This window comes from Seriola lalandi, unplaced genomic scaffold (genome assembly GCF_002814215.2).
Source record: "Seriola lalandi dorsalis isolate HSWRI2012SDOR001 ecotype SW California unplaced genomic scaffold, Sedor1 jcf7180002054272, whole genome shotgun sequence".
In the NCBI taxonomy this organism is placed as follows: Eukaryota; Metazoa; Chordata; class Actinopteri; order Carangiformes; family Carangidae; genus Seriola; species Seriola lalandi.
Genome location: NW_019524825.1, coordinates 225981 through 245253, shown reverse-complemented (window position 1 = coordinate 245253; position 19273 = coordinate 225981). Strand labels below are relative to the sequence as shown.

Sequence of the window (19273 nt, the reverse complement as noted above, 5' to 3'; positions counted from 1 at the left end):
TACACTCAACATCAAGGGTTTCTTTGTCTGCATTCTGTCTTGGTCACTTTTTCCAGTGTAAACACACAACATACTCAAAACCTGCTCAGAATTAACATGTATGGATTCAGGACACAGCTTGAGAGGTGTGTGTACAACTGTCCTGTTGCACCTTGTGATGCAGGACAACTTATATCTTTCTGATTCTTCATATGTTGAGTTTGTTGTCCTCACACAGCCCACTCAACTTTAATCTAAGAGCAATACTTAAATCTATAGAAGAGCAAAACGAAATCAAAGGAGCATCAAAGGACCTTTTATACTTTTTATTAAGTCTGCATTAGGTTAAGTCACACTCTTGCTACAAGGAAACGTCGTGTGAAAATGTAATCTGATGCTAAAAGATGATCTTGGCACTCACATGCATCATGGTTTCTGTTCAAACATCAGACTCAGTCACAAGGAAACATGAAATAAACAGAAATACCTAAATGAGCACGCCTGTAATTCAAGACAAATTTTTAGGATTTTAGCCAATAGAGAGACAAAATCAAGAATACAAAAAAAAAACACAAGAGCTAGTTGATGACCTGAGCAGTGGCTCAGTGAAACATATCTTCCACAATTTGATGTATAATGTCTCTTTTGAAGTGCATGTACAGACAGGTAACAAATGAAAAGGAAAAAGCTGACTAAGTACAGACACATAACAAATGCAGATGCTTCCACACAGGTACACTGCATGGTACATCCAGTCATGTGGCAGGTATATAAAAGCCAGGCCTGAATAGTTGACCCCTACAGTGAGTGGATGCGGAGGCTCCGTTATGCCCTGGGGGGGGGGGGGCATTTTGCTGGCATGGTTTGGTTCTATTTGTCTCCTTAGAGAAGAGGTCAGCAAACTTTAGTGAGAGTGGTAAATCTTTCATTTTCTTTACTATCTCATACCATATCTCAACCATCCGGAGGGCATGAGGGGTCATTGATTTGATCAGTATGAAAATGATATGCATCATATACTGTGGCCTTCGCAGTCACTAGATCTCAACCCAGTGAACAACTATGGGAGATTTTGGACCGACATGTTAAGACAGCGCTCACCATATGTAGGAAGAATGGTGTTCATCCCTCCAGTAGAGCACCATAGATGTGTAGAATCAATGCCGAGGAGCACTGACGCTGTTGTGGCAGCACTTGGTGGCCCAACACCTTACTAAGACACTTCATGTTGGGTTTTCCTTTCATTTTTCACCTGTCTATATGCCGTTATGTAGTTATTCAAATATAAAACATGGCATACCATTCATTAAATAAGGCTGAAACTAAAACTTTATACTTTCATAAAATAATTTGATTTAAAATATGGAAATTTGTAATGAATCGGTTAGTCAGCGAGAGAAGGAGAGGAGGAAAATTAAAGCGGGCTTTCTGCTTGACTTTTTTTTTTTTTTTTTAATGAGGTAGCCCTGAGAGAGAAAACCAGGCGACTGTCAGCGCTTTTCAGTCATCTCCAGAATCTGAATCTGAGTCGTAACCTCCACCTCTGATGGTTTTCTTCTCCACTTTTGTAAACTTTGTGCCTGATCTCTGCGTCACTGTGGGTGGCTCCATCGGGTTACCACTGGGACAGGAGAAAAAGGGTAGTGTTGAAATTAGTGTAGAGTAACAGTATTGTTTTAAACAGCACCTGCTATAAAGGCCTTAAAAGATGAAGGAGGGAGTCTGTGTCTCACCTGTAGTTAATAACATCTGCACAGCCGAGTCTCCATTCAAGCATCTCTGTTGGAAACTCGTCTGTGTTTCCCAAGTCAGTGAATCCAACCACATAGTCCTTTGTTTTTCCGTCTGTCAGCAAAGCCAGCGTGGGCATCACCTTGATCCGCAGCCTCTCTGTCAGAAATGGGGCCTTTTCCACGTTCAGCTTGATGAATTTGGTCTCGATATGCTTCTTTGCCAAGATAGCCAAGTGTTTGTCGAGGATCTTACATCTATACGTAAAAGAAAGAAGATGTGACAAGTTCAGAAGCCCGATGAGAACAAACTGTAGCTACTAACATGCAAAAACAAAGAAATTAACTTGTAGAAAATATCTAACATCAGAGAAATGTGATCATGTTAATAACAGTTAAGTAGCACAATGAAGTAAAAGTTAGTAATGTACTGACTCCTTGAAATTACATGGTTATGCATTCTTAAAAGTGATTAAGTTAAGGCTGCAAATAACATTTTCATTTCATAATTTTCATTACTGAATACTACTGTGAACTGACTTATCAATTGATTGACTAATCACTAAGTTTTCATTTCTGATTGTACACCTGTCGCTTCGTCACAAAAAGGTGTTCATTGTCATAAATAAATACTTGCTATGGACTCACCTGAAGGTGGAATTTCTGTAGAAGTGGCAGACAACATTCTTGCTGTCCTTGACCTCGCCGAAAAAATCTTTCTCACTTGGGATTTCTCTGTACTCCCCATGGCCTTTAGACAGCCACTCCTTAAAGAGAGAAAACTAAGATGAGTAACAGAACAAGAGATCTCAAATAGCAGAAAAACGTGATGTACAATGGGAACATGAAGCCAGCAACAGCAAACCCTTTTCCCCAAGAAAATTCCACTTCGATTCCTGATGTATAGATAAGTTCCAAAGCAGGATCTAGTCTATAAATCAGTCCAGGGTTCCCATCATGGTCCCTGTGTAAAATTTGATTACTTTTCCGAAACTTTCTGTTACAAAATTGGTTTCCATTATGTTTTTATTTGCTGTTATTCGAGACAAAAAATATTTCTAATCTCTAATAAGGATAAAAACTGATCTCCAGAAGTGCTCTGTAAAAAAGAACAGGAATAAATTTCTGTTTTCTGATGGCCGTCACAATAACAAAAGACTTCCAAGAAATGCAATAGATTATTATCACTCCCCACAGCAGGCTTAGATATATGTGATGTCAGTGTTGCTCGTGCTGCAAGAAGTATATTAACTAAATGTCCCGCATAATTTCATCTGATTTAGGTGTGTTATGCAGTAAAACAGCAACATTCACTACATCAGAGAGTGAATATAAAACAGTTAAAAGACAACCGCCCGCCTACCTGCTTCTGTTTCTGGGCTTTTTTAAGTGCCTCTAATCGCCTCTCCTTCAGCCTCTCTAGATCTTCTTCATCCATTTCATTCAGTTTGGTCAACTGTGCATCCACCTGCTCCTCCACCAGCTTGGCCGACTGCTCCAAAACCTTTGCTATGATATCCATCGATTGGTTTGCCATGGTTGCCCGCAAGGTGTGAAACTCTCTCAGAACCTGAGGGGATGAAGAACAGATAAAGTAAACTGAAGAATAACTCCAGTTTACACTAAACCCATCTGTGACTTTGCTACTCTGTATATTAAGCCGTGATGCACTCACTACTTTGATAATTGATTTACACTTAAGGCAACTTTTAAATCAAAAATCTCAAACATTTGCTTGTTTAAGTTTCTCATATGAGCTTTCCTTTGTCATACATGAAATATCTTTGAGTTCTGGACTGGTGGACAGACAAATTGAGCAATTTTAAGGTGTCACTTTGGGCTGTGGAAAGTCTGAATGGGTGGAAAATAATTGTTCACTGCAGCCTCGGCACATAGCTCTGCTCTTCTTCACTGCGCATTTATTACACATCCACTGCACACGACAAGAGGCAGCAGGCAAACATTTGATCATTGATTGTTTAAAAAAAACAAAAAAAACAATCAAAAAGTTAATTAAGTAAACCATGCTGAAAATAAATGAAAGCTATAATGTTTAGTTATTGCTGAACACGTTTTTGAGAGTTGTTGAGGACTGCAGTTTGTTGTGCTGTTGTACTTCAAATGTGTTATCAGTGTTTATAATATTAATTCTATCCCCATTCATAAAATAGTAGAAACGCAACTCTAAAATGATTAAACAAAAACACAGTAACCTTCAAGAATTATTGCAGGGCTGGTGTATTAGACTGCTTTAGCTTTTGGCTAACTACGTTGAGAATTGCCTCGACATGAGCAACGCAGCATCTTATTTAGATCAGCAGTTGTGTGAACGACCAGGCTTTCAACGTAAGATCCTCGGGTAATGCTACCGTCAAGTCATTGAGAAAAACGCGACGCTACAAGCTGTCAGACTGAGCAGCGACTTTCAGGCGAAGACAAAGCCATGGGGGAGACTGGGCACACCTTGTTTCTGCCGGTTGTTAGCTTCTGTATATTATGTAGTTATGGCTGTTTTTCGCCCAACTCTTCCCCTTTTGCTTTATTATGCACTACATTACACATTATGCATTACATTATTCTAACCAGTAAACCAAGAAATGTAGTTAGGTACTAACTTTTGCTGGTAACCAAGGAAAAAGATTCTAACGCCAGACGATGCTAGTTCTTATGTTAGCCTGCTCAGCTAACTAGCTCACATTAGCCCCGCGAGTGTCATAGATGTTAACGCTCCCACCGACATGGCAGGAAAATCCTCGAGCATAAGAAATATCGATCTGTGGTGTTAAAATAAAAATTTGGCGACTCATAACCACGCTACCGTTAGATGATTACCTGGAGGAATTACAGGTGTCCGCTTCGTGCGCGAAATGCAAACGATTGCTCCGGATGTGACGCCACAGCAGGCCAAGCTCAGCCTCAAAACAAACTACATCCGGTTTTGTTACTATGACGATCAAAAACGATGGCGCGCTTAACTTCATTATTCTAAATGCAAAATTCTGTTTCCACAAACAGAAATTTGCCATATCAATTTCTAAATGTTCACCTTTTCTCTTAGTCTAGAACTAGAACTGAATTATCTACTCAAGTCACTCATTTTATTAAACAACAAAAAGAACAATAAACGTTTGGAAAATTATGAAAGTTTTTCCCTTATCACCTCTGAATGAATGTTAATATTTATGTATGTATTTATGTATCCCTGTACCTTTTTTTCTCCCTTTACTTTTATTTAATTTTAATTTTTACTTCCTAACATTTTAACTGTTTTCATATTTGCCTTTAAGTTAAAGTTTCTGTGCAGTTGCCTTACCTGAATTACTGTATATTTCCTTTGGTCAATATAAAAAAAACAAAAAAAAAAACTACATCCATAACTACATAACATGAGATAACTACACATATGGCTTCAAAGAGATCTATTAATATTAGGAAGGGTTTCTTTAACTAAGGCTGAAGTGGTTTCAAGCTTTGTATACCCTGCTATTTCCCTCAATGTTCATGACTCAATGTGTAAAGACATTAATAACATATTTACAAACTCTGTGTAGAACAATAAGCACCATCATCTAAAGAAAGCAGTGCTCTCTGGATCTAATTATGGAGGTAGCTTTGATTTACTTGACATCGTGGACTTGAATAATATCTTTAGGGTAAAATGGATAAAAGAATATTTAAAAGCAACAAACTCATTATGGCATTTCATTCAACACAACATTTTTAAAGAAGTAGGAGTCTTTCATTTTTTATTGAGATGTAATTACAATATTGCAAAGTTACCAGTAAAACTATCCAAATTCTATCAACAAGCTCTCATTGTGTGCAAACTGTTATTCACATAATTCTTCTTCACACAAGTCTATTATTTGGAACAATGAATGTAGCATGAAATGCATGAAACATGCCGCTGGAGTCATAAAGAACTTTGTCATAGACAAGAACAAGGAGTCCCACAACAGATGGTCTAGCCGCCACAGAGCCCTGATCTCAACATCATGGACACATCACTGAGACAACCTAAATCCACAGAAACACTGTGGCAAGTTCTCTGAGATGCCACGACAAGTACCTTGAAAAATTGTGCAAATGTACCCAGGAGACAGGCAAAGGTTAGTCACACCAAATACTGATTTAAGTCTTTTCATTTAACTCAAGTTAACTGATGAATAAAAACTATAAATTGCATTGTTTATGAAAGCATCCTCATTTTACTTGAAGTGCCTACATATTTTGCACAGTACTGTATAGGTCCCTCACTGTCAGATCAGAGACACTTGATGGACAACCTATCTTTCAATATTAGACATTCTTCACTATTTGCAGTCTTTCCACCCTTTTCAGACAGGTTTCAACTTCAATAACAGACTAAGACAAATTAATTAATACAGAGTTTACAGTTTATTACCAAGATTTAGAAAACTTACAAACAAGTTCACAGCTTAAGGTCGTCAGGCACAAGCCAGTTTAGAGAAGACAAGACTGGCCAATTTTAGCTCCTGGCCATTCCCTTCTGGAAAGATATGACAGGTGAAGAGAAGCAACATCTTGAAAGTGAATGGAGACTTGCACATTATGAATTACATTCATTTCAACAAGTTAAAAAAACACAACAGCTTGATTTGGTTTGCATATAGGGATACTGTTTTAAACAAACTTTTCAAGCACACACATCATGTGTTGCGTGGTGAGATCACAAGCCAGCCAGCCAACCGCATCTGCTGAGTACTTCTGATCACCATCATCGCCGTCATAACAGTTAACTTCACAGAAATACAATGATGTAGCCACAAGCCATACATATGTCTCCAGTATGTGAAGTACACAAAATGGGTTACAGAGTTAAAAATCACACCTTCTGTTCCTATGCAAATCCAGCATTATTTTAATATTCAGATTTATGAAACCAGTGACAAACAACTGGAATACCAAGATTTTACTCCAAGTACAAAGGTTGTATGAAATATTACATTATCTTGAGGGGACATCTCACTTGTTAGTGAAAAAAAGAGATGCATAGGCTACTTATTGATTGCCATAACCCCAGGTAACATCCTCTGAAATCAGAGTGCTACTGAGAATCAACAGTGAACCTCATATGAAGTGCTTTGGCCAACTTCTGATTTCCATGTTGGAACACATACAATTAGAGTGAGAAGATTTACAATTTAAAGACGGTTACTAAGAGTTCACTACATGTAAACAATACAAGAGGTAAGCCCTCTACATACATCTTTTCTTTTAAAACTTTTAACAAGGATCTTTAAAAACATTATTTACATGTTATAATAACAGGGTTTGGCACTTTTTTGCAAGAGACAGAAAAAAATATACTACTGTATGCACCAGACTAGATTTTGTCTGTTTTTTTGTGACAGAGCAGTAGTAGATATTTCACAGGTCAGTATAAGTGGCATGGGACACCAAAGAAACAAATGAAAAATAAGATAACTTATTCCGTTTCTGAGATTATCATAGGTTTGATGTCTGAGGAGTGCAACAAGACTTAACAATTCCAAAATCACTAAAATATGCTTTTTGTTTTAACATGATGATTATGGTTACCCCTGTCATTATTTTAAACCAAGGCTGACTGAAGTGCAAAAGAATAACCTTAAAATGTGCCCGTATAATGCTGTTTAATCCTTGGACAAGTAGGGGAAGTCAGTTGTGATGTGAGATGGAAAATACTCACCAGGAAAATAGAAATTGAAACTCTTACAAGACCTGGTTTGGACTTGGCGTGTAAGAAATAGTGAGGAACTGCCTGCAAAATTTTTAACACAAAATTTCACATATGTGTGGAACTGAGTCTTGGCATTATCTCAAGAAGAAGTCCATATGAAAACTGATGAATTTTCCAAAATTTGCTACAATTATCACTGGTCTGGGTTTTGATGAGTAGATTCTACGCCAAGTGCTTTTCCTGCCCTTCAGTTTGTGTTACCTGTCCCTTAAAGAGCAAGTACAGAAAACAATGTACTGTACATACTCTCATCAAATACTGCCATGGGTTTTGTAACACTTTCTCATATTATGTTTCTGTAAAGTAAATAACTGGCAGATGCAGCATTGGTGTCACAATCTGGAAGGATAGAAATCATCATTTAGATGTCCTAATTTGTACTGCAGATGACCTTGTAAACATAGCAAAACAAAAAGTGGTTAAAAGGTAACACAGTGAAAACAGAATCCCTCATTCTTCATGTTACCTTCAGGGTGCTACCATAAGTCTGTTGTACAACCACCTGAACGTTGTCTAGGATGAAGTCAAAAGCCATACTCCAAACAGACTCCACCGACTGCTGCATGAGCCTGTGAAGAAAAGATCAACATGCAACAGAAGGAATAGATGAAAACAACAAAGAGGTGGACCCAGAGGAGTGGAGGAGGCTAAACTGTACAGTACTTACCTTTTCATATATTTTATAATCAAATCCAACTTCTCCAGATCTTTGTCCTCAATCAGATCAGTGCAGTATTTCACCACTTGCAAGATGTCCTCCTCCATGGGTTCTAAGAAAAAAGAAGCAGTGATTTAAAAAAAAAAAAAAAAAAAAAAAAAAAAAAAAAAAAGGAAGATTTCTGCAATTCCACAAACAGAAGCCACTACACGTGCTGGCACTGTTATTGAGCCATAATTGGCTGTATACCTGTTATGGTGGTGACCCATTCCCGTAGGAGTGTTTTAATGTCCGTCAAGTCGCAGGCTCCAGCTAATGCTGGAGCAGGACGAGGAATGAACTTAGACAGAGACTCTTGGATGTCTGGTTTTGAGGAGGATGTGGAGGGACCATTTTCAGTCTGGGAAGGGAAAACAAATTTAAACTGGGGAGATACTGTAGGTCAAGTTCCAAACAACCATATATTTGTCCATCTTCATACACAGCCACCACAAAAAAGATCTTCATGTATGTATGAGACATGTATGTTTTTATTGGCTCACCTTTACCATGTTTATTGGTTCCCGTGATGTTATAAGAGGTGGTAGGGTTTTGGCAGGGCTGTTTGTTGTGTGACGCCTCTTTGTAGGGGACGGTCCTTTTTTAATGGGACTCACTGCATTTTTTCTCTTGTAGTGCCGCTTGACACGACCAATGCCAATTCCTGCTCCTGACTGTTTTAGCTGCAGCAGTGGATTCTTCTGTTCCACTGCAGAGAAAAAAGGAGGGCAAAGATTAGGTGTAGAGAATATGCATGCTGCTGAGAGTGGAGAAAACAAAAGGCATTCCTTTGAAACTAATTCACCTGAGGACTTACACATTTTTGACTGAGGCTGTACAGTTGTTATGCGGTTATAGGCGGACTTCAGTTCTTCCTGGAGCTCTTTGGGAAGGGCAGCAAATACATCTGGATCAACCTGCAGTCAGAGAGTCAAGAGACTATGTGAAGCTGCATGTCAAGTCACAAACTATGAATTCAGTGTTGTATATTTTGTTGAGACTATCCAATACAGCCAGCACATGGAGGCTTAAGAGTGGGAGGACATGGTTGGGAAAATATGGACATCTGGACTGATCATTATGGTCTGCTGCCAATGTGGCCCAGACGCATACACAGAAGATGAGAATAGTTACACAGATGAATGAACCAAAGGGCTATATAATCTATTAAGCTCCTTTTTTCCCCAATAGTTGCTGTCCAAATGTAACTTGTCTCTTCCCTTTTCCGCAAAAAGTTGTCTCTTGTCGCTATATTAAAATGTAAAAATCAGATCTATTTGTTACAGTCTGCATTCATTTTTTTTGTTTGAAAAACATCTTTTCAAAACATGATTTATCGACCTAAATGTCTTTAACACAAGGAAAAGTTTCTGTGAATGTAATGAGATATTTGATTTTCCTTGCTCCTTGTACTGTAAAATTTCATTACCAGTAATATTAAATATTAAAATATCTCAAATCTCAACCCGACGCATCTCTACCTGTGAGAAGTTTGGTAGTTCCAGTACAATTCCCGGACTGTCTGGCTGGTTTGGAATCTGCAGAACCAATGTTCCTACAGGAGGAGTGTACAGTGCAGGTCGAGGAGGTGAGGCTGGACAAGACTTCAGATAGGGAGGCTGTGGAAGAGGAGCAGAGGGCTGTGGGCTGGGTGAACGGTGGTTGTTTTGTCTCCCGTCCCGATGCGTCCATGACTGCTCCACTTGTTCTCTCAGCTCTGCAGGCAGGGCCTCCAACACAGAACGATCCACCTTGGAAAATGATCATTTAACACAATTTAATCAAACTGCATCACTGATCAGCTCTCAGTCCCTTTATCAGAACTATCCTTCAAGCCGCTACCTGTGAAGGGGAGGGGACTTCAATGCTGAGGTTGAGACGTGCTCGTGAGTGTTTCGGAGTTCGTCTGCATGCCTGCTGGTCTTTGCTTGTGCCAGGAACTGGCTCAGGAGAGGACAGAGGATGTGGGGATGAGCCAGATGATTGGACTGTAGCCAAGAAAGTCTTTTCCTGATGTGTGCTGTTGTCTGCCTCACCTGTAACATTGATCTTGAACTCAATTAATTTCATAGACGATACAAAAGATACAAGCTGCAACACAAAGACCTTTGACAAACCTCTGTTGTCGGATCGGGCATTCAGTCCCTGACCTAGCAACATCTCTTTGATGGAGCGTGTCCGGTGGCCTGTGGAGTCCTGGGGGACAGAGTGATTTCCCTCAAGCAGCTGAACCTGGATGCCAACTCCTCTCAGGTCCTGAACCTGCAGCTTCATGGCATGGAACAGCTTGATGACTGCAGTGGCAATCAGCTGACCACTGTCAGTGGATTGCACGAGCATCACGGTCCTGGCAGCAGGAGACATATAAATCAGTCTACAGAGAAACAGTGACATGGATAAGCAATAGAAATATGACATTATCGATCCCTCGTAACGTACAGGGATGACAGTCTCTTTCCTACCTGGCTAAGTTGTCGCATATGCCATGACCACCGTATTTAGCCGGTTCCAGTGGAGCGCCAACCTTGCGTACCATGACCTTAAGGGTAACTCTGCGACCCCGCAGCCCTGCTTCTTGTAAACGTTTTTGCACCTCCATAGACAAGTTAGTCAGGAAACACTCTGCCTCATCAATCTGGTGAGTGGTAGAACAAGAGGGTTAGAGAGGTGGGTGGAAATGCAGAGAAGATAAAGAAAAAAAAAAGAAGATATGGCACTGGAGAAAGTTCTGTCTAACCCTTGTGAAGCGAATGTTGTAGTTCATATCAGCTGAGACAGACTTTCTTTCCTTCTCATAGCGGACAGGCCGATCGTCCAGCCCTCTGCAGAAACGGAACAGGGTTTGTCCAGTCCGGGGTCCAAACTTTTTCTGTAGCTGAGACAGAGACACCTGTTGGAGGTCCCCACATGACCTCACACCCATCGCAGCCAACTTTCTGCCCATAACAGGCCCAACGCCTAAAATAAAGGAATTACATTAATCACTTTGACAAACGTCTACCTCACAAAAGCTGTTATTAATGGACATGATCAGCAGGTGGTGCTGTATTCCACCTGGTAGGCTGGTCACTGGCAGGTCCCTGATAAAATCATCCACTTCTTCAGACTTTAAGAAGTAGTGCCCATCTGGTTTGGCCCTTCGGGTCGCCAGCCGAGCCAACAGGATGTTGGACCCTAAACAGATGAACAGTCAGTTTGAATTTGTAAACTCCAAACATTGTCTTGATCTATTTTACAGAATAGGATAAACATAAACTCACCCATGCCGACTGAAGCACAGCATCCTGTTTTCTCCTTGATGTCTGCTCTGATAGCTTTGGCAAGATCTCCTGGGTTGGTGCCCAACTCAGCGAGCAGAGCAGAACCGTCTATCAACACTTCATCACAGCTCAGAGCCTCAATGTCGTGGGTAAAACTGCAAAGAGTAAATAAGTGAGAAGGTGTGCTTCAAGTCATTTTGCATTCAAACGACAAGAGAAGTGAGTAGAGTTGTTCTTACCCAGCTAGTATCTCATACATGGTGAGAGCCACCTCTTTATAGGCCTCAAAATCATACGGGACAGACTGCAGTGAGGGACACAACTTTTTCGCTTTGCCAAAAAACATCCCGTTCCTCACGCCTGCCTGTCTGTGAGAGACAACCAATTTATTAACATTTGGCTTGGCGCAAAATACAGATATCCGTGCAGTTTAAAATCCTCAAGATGTACATGAGTGTGTGTTTATGTCTTACCTAGCCTCATAACTGCAGGACGCAATCTCTGCCATTGATAGCGCATCAACATCCTGGTCCACTCCGTTGGTGTGGGAGTCAGGACTCTCTTGTGAAGGAGTTCTGTGTAAATCCTCATCACTCCTCTCTGAGAGGCCAAACAAGGGTACACTTAGTCAAGCAGGTTACAATTAAGTAAAACATGCACAAGAAAATGCAGGAAATACAGTGAGCCAGGTCTGTGATAGTCAAGGACGGGATTGTTTGGGACAAACAGGTGGAGTATGACAGTCTCACCTGGTTGAGGATGAGATTGTTTCCTCTGGTAGTACTGCTGCTCCACCTGAGGGTTGGCCCCGGGTCTCAGGGGCACTCTGCCCTGTCCACGGTTGCTGGTCACAGCCACAGGCTTTCCTGCAAGAAAAACCACAAACTCAACCATATGTAACAGGTGCCTGTGTTGCATATGAATACAATATGAACCGCGGTCTCACTGACAGCACACAATATAAATAGAAAAAGGCTGCTTCACCTTTGAGGTCCGGCCGATGTCGGATCCCCACAGACACAAAGAAACAGTCCATGTCCACATGAAGAATACAAGATTTAACAGCTGCAGATGCCGATGTACCTGACACACAAAGACATCCATCATTGGAGATTTCCCACAAACAAAACAAAACAATGCAGGGTGTGCAAGGTGGCACACTCATCCCAAGAAGCCCAGTTGGACAGAAAGGGGCAACACAAGTGTCATGAGTACACTCATAAATAAGCTGGGACACTGACATTGTGGACAGCTCACAGTAAAGTGACAGGACACATTTTGAGAAGAGAGAACCAAGGTCTACAGCTGAATTTCATCTGGGAAGTTGCAATACACTGTTCACATCTTAGACCACCGAGACACCAAGACGGCCAAATACAACCAAAAAGGAAGAACATGAAAAGAGGCAACAACCTTCCTCTCCTACCTTGACTGTCTGAAGAGCGTGGGACCACAGATTTCCTCAGTCGGTCTTTCCCAGGAAAGGAGGCACCCCCTGCTGCTTTTCGTTTGCTATGCAGTTCATTGACATACTCAGAAAAGCCGTTCCTCCACGTCGAGATCTGGTGCAAACGTGAGTGAGAGTAGTACTCGGAGATCAAATCACCCGTCTGTGCCAGCAGCTGTGTTGAGGACTTTGACGATGACGATGACTTGTCTGAGGGAGGATCGGGTTTGGTTGTTACGTTGGTTGTGTTGATTGAGGCAGGATTAGATGAAAAGGCATTGTGGTGACTTCCATTCAGTCGAATTGGAGAATATGAAAGAGAACGAGATGCAGGGGAAGGAGGAGTCTTTTCTGGATTTGAATCAACCTGAAGGGATAACTGGAGCTGTTTTGGGTGTAGGTGGGTTTCTGTGGCTTTTATGGCCTCCTGGTAGGTGGGTAGTAGAGGTTTAGGTCTCTCATTGGCTCCCGGTGAGCTGAATTGCTCCAGTAAGACAGAGGACTGGTCAGTTTGCTTCGGAGGACTGTGGGGAAATTCATACGGGTCATGTTTGGTCTGAAAACGTACTGGAGGACTCCGAGGTTTATCCTCTGGACTCTTAACTCTGCATTCTGGCAGTTCCTTGTCAACAGAGGGTTGATCTGCAACAGGAGACAGGTCCCCTGGCTTTAAGGCACCATTAACAAGATGAGTGTGTCCATTTGTCAGGGGTGCTTCCTTCACCACCTGTGGGAAAACATCTCCTTTGCCACACTCTTGCATTTTGCTCATTTTTGAATGGCTCATCAAATCCAGTGAGGTCTGCAATAATCCGTTTCTGTGAGGTAAAGAGATGATAGCTTAGTGTGTCAATGTAACAATATGTTCAAGTTACATGGGAAAACGATATTTAATTCAAAAGGAACAAAAAACAACAGACAAATAATCTCTCCCTTCTAATAACTTCACATACTTACACTTTTAATTCTACTTCCTTGCAGCCACTCGGCCGTGTGTTGCAAGAAGAGTTGGTCTGAGGTTGTGGTTGGCCAGCTCTCTGGTGCTGGAGAATGCGATGAGGTGTTTGAAGAGTAGACGGTGGGGGCTTTGTGGGGCTTGGTTTAGACAGTGGGTGGGTGTGTGAAGGGCTTCTGTGTCTGGGATCTATATTAAGGTGACCTGATGCTAAGTGACTTGCTTGGGGGTTAATGAAGCAAGCTGCAGAGCTGTGTTTGATGGACTGAGGTTGGACGTTGCCTTGGTAGAGTTGATTGTGGCTGGGGTTAGGGTTGAAGTTATTCCGGTAGCTAGATGAGGACTGCTCATGGTTGGGAACAGAGTGCTGAACGCTGCGCTGTGGCAGGTGAAGCTTTTGATGGACGCTCAGCGGCAGCGGCGCATGGCTCGGCCCTGCGATCTCTGAGGTCTGGCGCAGAGTCATGCCAGGGAAGAGCGGGCCTTTCTGTTTTGCATACAGCTGGTACTGTAGGTAAGGCAGGAGACGCCCAGCCTCGACACTGTTTTAAAATTAACACAAATTTTTTAGCTAGTCTTGTAAAATAGAAATTGTATGAACAATCGCAAGAGAACGCATGAAATGTACGACTCCCACTGAACACACCTGGCTGTGATCCACTCTGGCCTGATGACCTTTTCCCCTTTGAGCTCCTGAATTTTGTTGTTGGGCAAGTTATTGGCGATGATGTGGGTGGTCTTGGAGCGAGAGTAGTAGACGTGGAACTGGCCACCATGCAGCATCATCAGTCTGCGTAGCTCATCTGCACTTGGTTCTGCTCACAAAAAAAAAAATAAATAAATGAATAAAAAAATAAATAAGACAATGATAATGTCAGCTTACTAAGAGACAACACATACCGGCAGCAAAAATCATGGTTCAGTACATCTGCACCCATTACTTGCTATTTAAATCCAAATATCCGCAGCATCTTGACACACATCGTAACGAGTTGAAGCACATGAACTTGTCAGAATACGTCACTGTCTTATCAAATCTCAAGAAAAGCAGCAATTTCATCACATTCACTCCATGGATCAGCACGTCCAGGCTACCGTACGTTAACGTCTTTTATCTGTATGATTTAGTCCAGTGTGTGCTATGCATGTCAATTTACACACATCAAATGACGTGGCTGGTGTATATTGCAACCCCCCCCAATGTGATTTCTTTCATGATTCATTTTAATGTGACATTTTAAGCTGTGCTACTTTGACACTGGCAAAACACAATGCTATTCCCATCAGACACTGGGCAGTACCCAGTGACCTAATCACAATGCTATGAATGCATCAAGGTAGTCAGACATAGTGCATACATATGGCAGGATCTTTGCTCGTTAGACTGCATTTGAATTACTTTTTCCACTAATATGCAACTTATGTGGCAATTTCTGTATCCATGACAATGAATATCATGAGAATCACACCATTAAGAGCATTCACAACTTCAGACAACTATAAAGGTTCTTTAATAGATAATGGTTCTGTACAATATATCTGTTCAATATATTGAAAATTGAATAATGTTTTTTCATACCACTGACTGAGGAGAGAAATGCAATTTAAATCAATGAGAAAAAAAAACAGCATGCAGAATGCTTATTTCTCTTCTGATACTCCTCTGGGACATTCTCCTAACTTTTACATTACAACTCTGTCTTTCATACTGGGAAGACATTGTGAGAGGAAGAAGAAAGATAAACTAGAGATATGCATTAGACAGCATTACCTGTGTAACCATTAACATAAATGGCCACTCCACTGAAGATGTTGGAGCATAAGCCTTCCTTCTGTCTTTCCCTGGGGGCATCAAGTTTAAACTGCTCATCCAGCTTGGAGACTTTGGCAGCCATGTAGCCGCCCTGCACACGAAAAGGAGAGCAGTGACAGAACAGGGTAAATCACTTTCAGACCATCCACAACTACATGTGCAGAGTCCAAGAGCTGAAATTGTCACATTTGAGCAGATCAAACCATATTACTGACACACATATGCAAATATTTCTGTGGTTTACACAATATCCAAAAAAAAAAGAAAAACCCACTGAAATTTTACAAAAAATGTTTGTTTTCTGACACACTTAATTTACACATATTACAAACCTGAGTTCCAGTGTGCATTTTCCTTTGCAGACTATACAGACCCTATCAGTGTGTATGACATTCAAGGAATGGCTCATGTATACATGTTGCTGTGTGGCTTAAAAATACTTTGCCATTTTAGGGCACAGATGTTATTGTCTACTAACAGTCTAATTACTGTCTAGCCTGTATGGTTTATATTACTGTTATTACAGAATGATATGGGTTACATGCAGCTCCTGTCACAGCAGCTGTACAACTTTGGCAGGCTAACCTTTATCTACTTAAACAACTACCAGTGATCAGTTTGCAGCTCTTTTACAATGAGAAGACAGTTTGCTGTAAAGTGCACTATGAATAGCTTTTCAACCCACTGCATCCCTTTAACTCTTGACAGTGGGGTAAATTTCTACACAGCATTGATGGTTATAATGAGCTGAGCGATACTCACCCTTTCAGCCCAACCATTGTCACCACTAGCACTGGCTCTCTTCTTTGCCCACCCATCTCGACTCATACTGAGCTACCTGAAAGCACAAAAGGAGCTATTCAGCAACGATGAACAATACAAGTCGAAGCTGAGCTCAGCTAAGAGCAAATTGGACTAATGTGTTTCTGATGCACACACATCACTTACCATACATCCTAAAATTATGCTGATGACAATATTATTTTAATTACCAATTTACGGATAAAGTAGATTGAGATTACGCTGTAACATTGTGGAGAGGTCAACAATTCCTGAGTGGTGCTTTTTGTTTGTTTACAGAGCTTTCTCAGGTGCAAGCCAAAAGACACAGACTAGCAGTTACACTGTTCACGACTGATACTTATAGTTGTTATGTTATGAATTCATTTCCCTGGAGAAGTGTCAATTCAACATAAATGTTGTGCTATTGGTTGTATGCTTTAGGGGGTTAATATTAGTGTCCAAGGGCATGCCCGGGCAGGTCCCCTGCCACTGACAGGTAGCTAACGTGAGGTTACAACAGAGCCCCATGTGGCACTTTGTCACATCTTTCATGCTAACATTAGCCTGGCTACTCTGAACGATGCTTAGCTAGTTAATCATGCATGTCGCTGCGCCACGGCACGACGGTAAAATCATGTCAGTTCAAGCAAGCAAAAATACGAGTAGAAGTGTGTTGCCTGCACTCCGTAACAATGCTGGCAAAATTAGCTACCAAACAATGGATACGGTATGTGACTACTATGAAACTTCCGTGCGGTGATAATCAATGTTGTAAACAAACAACGGTCCTGAGAGATTGTTCGCAAACAGAAGTCACTTGGTTTTACCTTTTATCCTGTCAGACTGGGTTGTTAGCCACAGACTTCACTCTGCAGATACTGGCCAGCACACACGTTGTGTGCGCACTGATTAGACGAGCTAAGACCAAAGCAAAGCGAAATGAAAATCCTACAGACTGTTAGCTCGACTCCTCTGCCTTGACCTGCCCCAGAGAACTCCTTTAGGTGAACTGAGATCCCCTTATTTTGTCCTGCAGCCACGCCATGTCTCTTCAACGTTTTCGCTCACCCCCCCAATCCTTCTGCTCTCCATTTCTACCGCCTGATCTGGTCCCTTTGCTTTCTCCTCTCGCAGTGAGCGTAAAGCGAGTGAGGCGAAACATACCAGTTCCGGCGAAAAATTTCAAAATAAAATATTTCATGATTAAGCGGACATTTTAATTTTAATTAAATCCAGTTGCTGTCACAATTATACAAGACTCATGTAGTAGCTGGATATTTAACAAGCGGCAACACCGAGCGCTGACAAATTAACCCAATACGGAAGTGCCAAAAATTGCAGTTCCTTAAATGGCCACTTGAGGCTGGCTCCAAAAGCGAGTCAATCCCCAGAGACTCCAATGCCCAACTTTACACCATAAATAAATATGTTTACAGCCTGGTAAAAAAATCGCTGTAAGTCTCTATAGCTAATTCCCCCCTTTATGACAACTGTGCGGGGTTTGATTTTTTTATGAAACTCATCCGTTTAAAATTTATTAAGGCTTAAAGGTATACAGAATTGAGGGAGTTGTGACTTTGAGTGACAGGCGGATGCCGTCAGAGTTGGTTAGCCACTGGTGTCTAGCTGCTAGCTGACTTCTTGGCCGTGTTTGTGGTTTTGTGCTGGACAAATACCGGACAGATAATATGGCTTGTTGTGTTAATTGACTAACACGAGGAAGTCTGTGCTCCTGCTTATTAAGGTGAGTAAAATGTTTGTATTCTTTTATTTATATGTTAACACTAATGGCAAATATGAGTGTCACTCACCATACCTGTCTTGTTAGCTTCGCTCGTTAACTAGCTAATTGGCCAGCTAATGAATTAGCCTTAGGTAAGTCTTTTTGCAAGACCCCATATAGCTGTGCTAACGTTCGTGAAGGCAGAGCTGCCCACTTTGAGCTTCAAAATCACTTTTCAAAAGACTATGGGTGACATCAGGTATTTACAGTCTCTCCAACCGGACAAACGGTAATTTGTAATAATAATAATAATAATAATAATAACGTAATGTAACGTGATAAGCCTGTACATTAGCTGGTTTTCTTTTAGCTAGTCAGCACTATGCCAACTGAAGTCAACTGGCACACAGCTTGGGTAACCAATAAAGTAAAATGAACACAATAAAGTTCTTGTGATGAAGAAACTGAGTCTAGATGGCACTTGTTCATAAACTGTTCACATACTGAGATATTCTGGACAGATTTGTAATGTTTTTTAGAGAAACACAGTGTCATATTCAGATACCTGAATATGAACAGTCAGTAAGAGTCCTAGATTGGATTTTTGTTACTTTCTTCCATTTCTTTGCTTTTAAAAGTACATACAATTTATTTAGAGGAAGACATTAGAAATAACTTTATTTGGACAAATATTTTGATAGATCTTTGATTAATTGGAGACACAAATACTTTCAATAATGAAAAAGGTGTGTATAATTTACGCTCAACTTCCGTTTCTCGTGTCGCCCTTTCTTATCTAGCTTGACCCAGCTGATCCCCGGCTTCGTGTTTTTAGCTTCAAGTTGTGCTGTAATGCCGCCACTGTGCGGGCAACTGAGTCCATGGCATCTGAATTGACAGTTTAAAAGATCCTGGAAGCTCTGTACAGTTTTTTAAACCACCCACTCTGATACTTTCACACCAGTTTACTCATCGTGTTCGACAGAAACCGGTGAGACGCTGGTGTGAAGCTGTTTGATGCTGAAGTAACCGTTGGCAATCGCACACTGATTGATTGTTCACCTTTGAAAACCTGTGCTTTATATCGGGAGTGCAGAGGGCTAATGCGCCCACACTGCCTACTGAGGCAGTCGATCCAGAGCA

The 19273-nt window shown here is 41.2% G+C and overlaps 2 protein-coding genes across 3 annotated transcripts; both read right to left on the bottom strand.

Annotated features, from left to right (window-relative positions):
• Nucleotides 1-290: 290 nt before the first annotated feature.
• Nucleotides 291-4624, bottom strand: txndc9 (thioredoxin domain containing 9). The gene is made up of 5 exons (XM_023405339.2): nt 4542-4624; nt 3073-3279; nt 2358-2476; nt 1713-1967; nt 291-1600 (listed from the first exon to the last, which is right to left on the bottom strand). The coding sequence occupies exons 2-5, from the start codon at nt 3244-3246 to the stop codon at nt 1480-1482; spliced, it is 669 nt and encodes a 222-aa protein (XP_023261107.1). The 5' UTR covers nt 3247-3279; nt 4542-4624; the 3' UTR covers nt 291-1479.
• Nucleotides 4625-6088: 1464 nt separating this feature from the next.
• On the bottom strand, nt 6089-17553 carry rev1 (REV1 DNA directed polymerase). Of its 2 annotated transcripts, none has more exons than XM_023405344.2 (22): nt 17235-17553; nt 16387-16462; nt 15583-15715; nt 14458-14626; nt 13814-14353; nt 12836-13674; nt 12394-12492; nt 12159-12275; nt 11883-12009; nt 11649-11777; nt 11410-11564; nt 11204-11323; nt 10887-11107; nt 10612-10784; nt 10267-10496; nt 9992-10185; nt 9631-9900; nt 8967-9066; nt 8659-8858; nt 8360-8510; nt 8120-8222; nt 6089-8021 (listed from the first exon to the last, which is right to left on the bottom strand). In XM_023405344.2, the coding sequence occupies exons 2-22, from the start codon at nt 16450-16452 to the stop codon at nt 7910-7912; spliced, it is 4248 nt and encodes a 1415-aa protein (XP_023261112.1). In that variant the 5' UTR covers nt 16453-16462; nt 17235-17553; the 3' UTR covers nt 6089-7909. The 2 variants fall into 2 exon arrangements, with proteins under 2 accessions (XP_023261112.1, XP_023261111.1); XM_023405343.2 differs by having other exon boundaries at nt 8653-8858; nt 17235-17552.
• Between the last annotated feature and the right edge of the window lie 1720 nt (nt 17554-19273).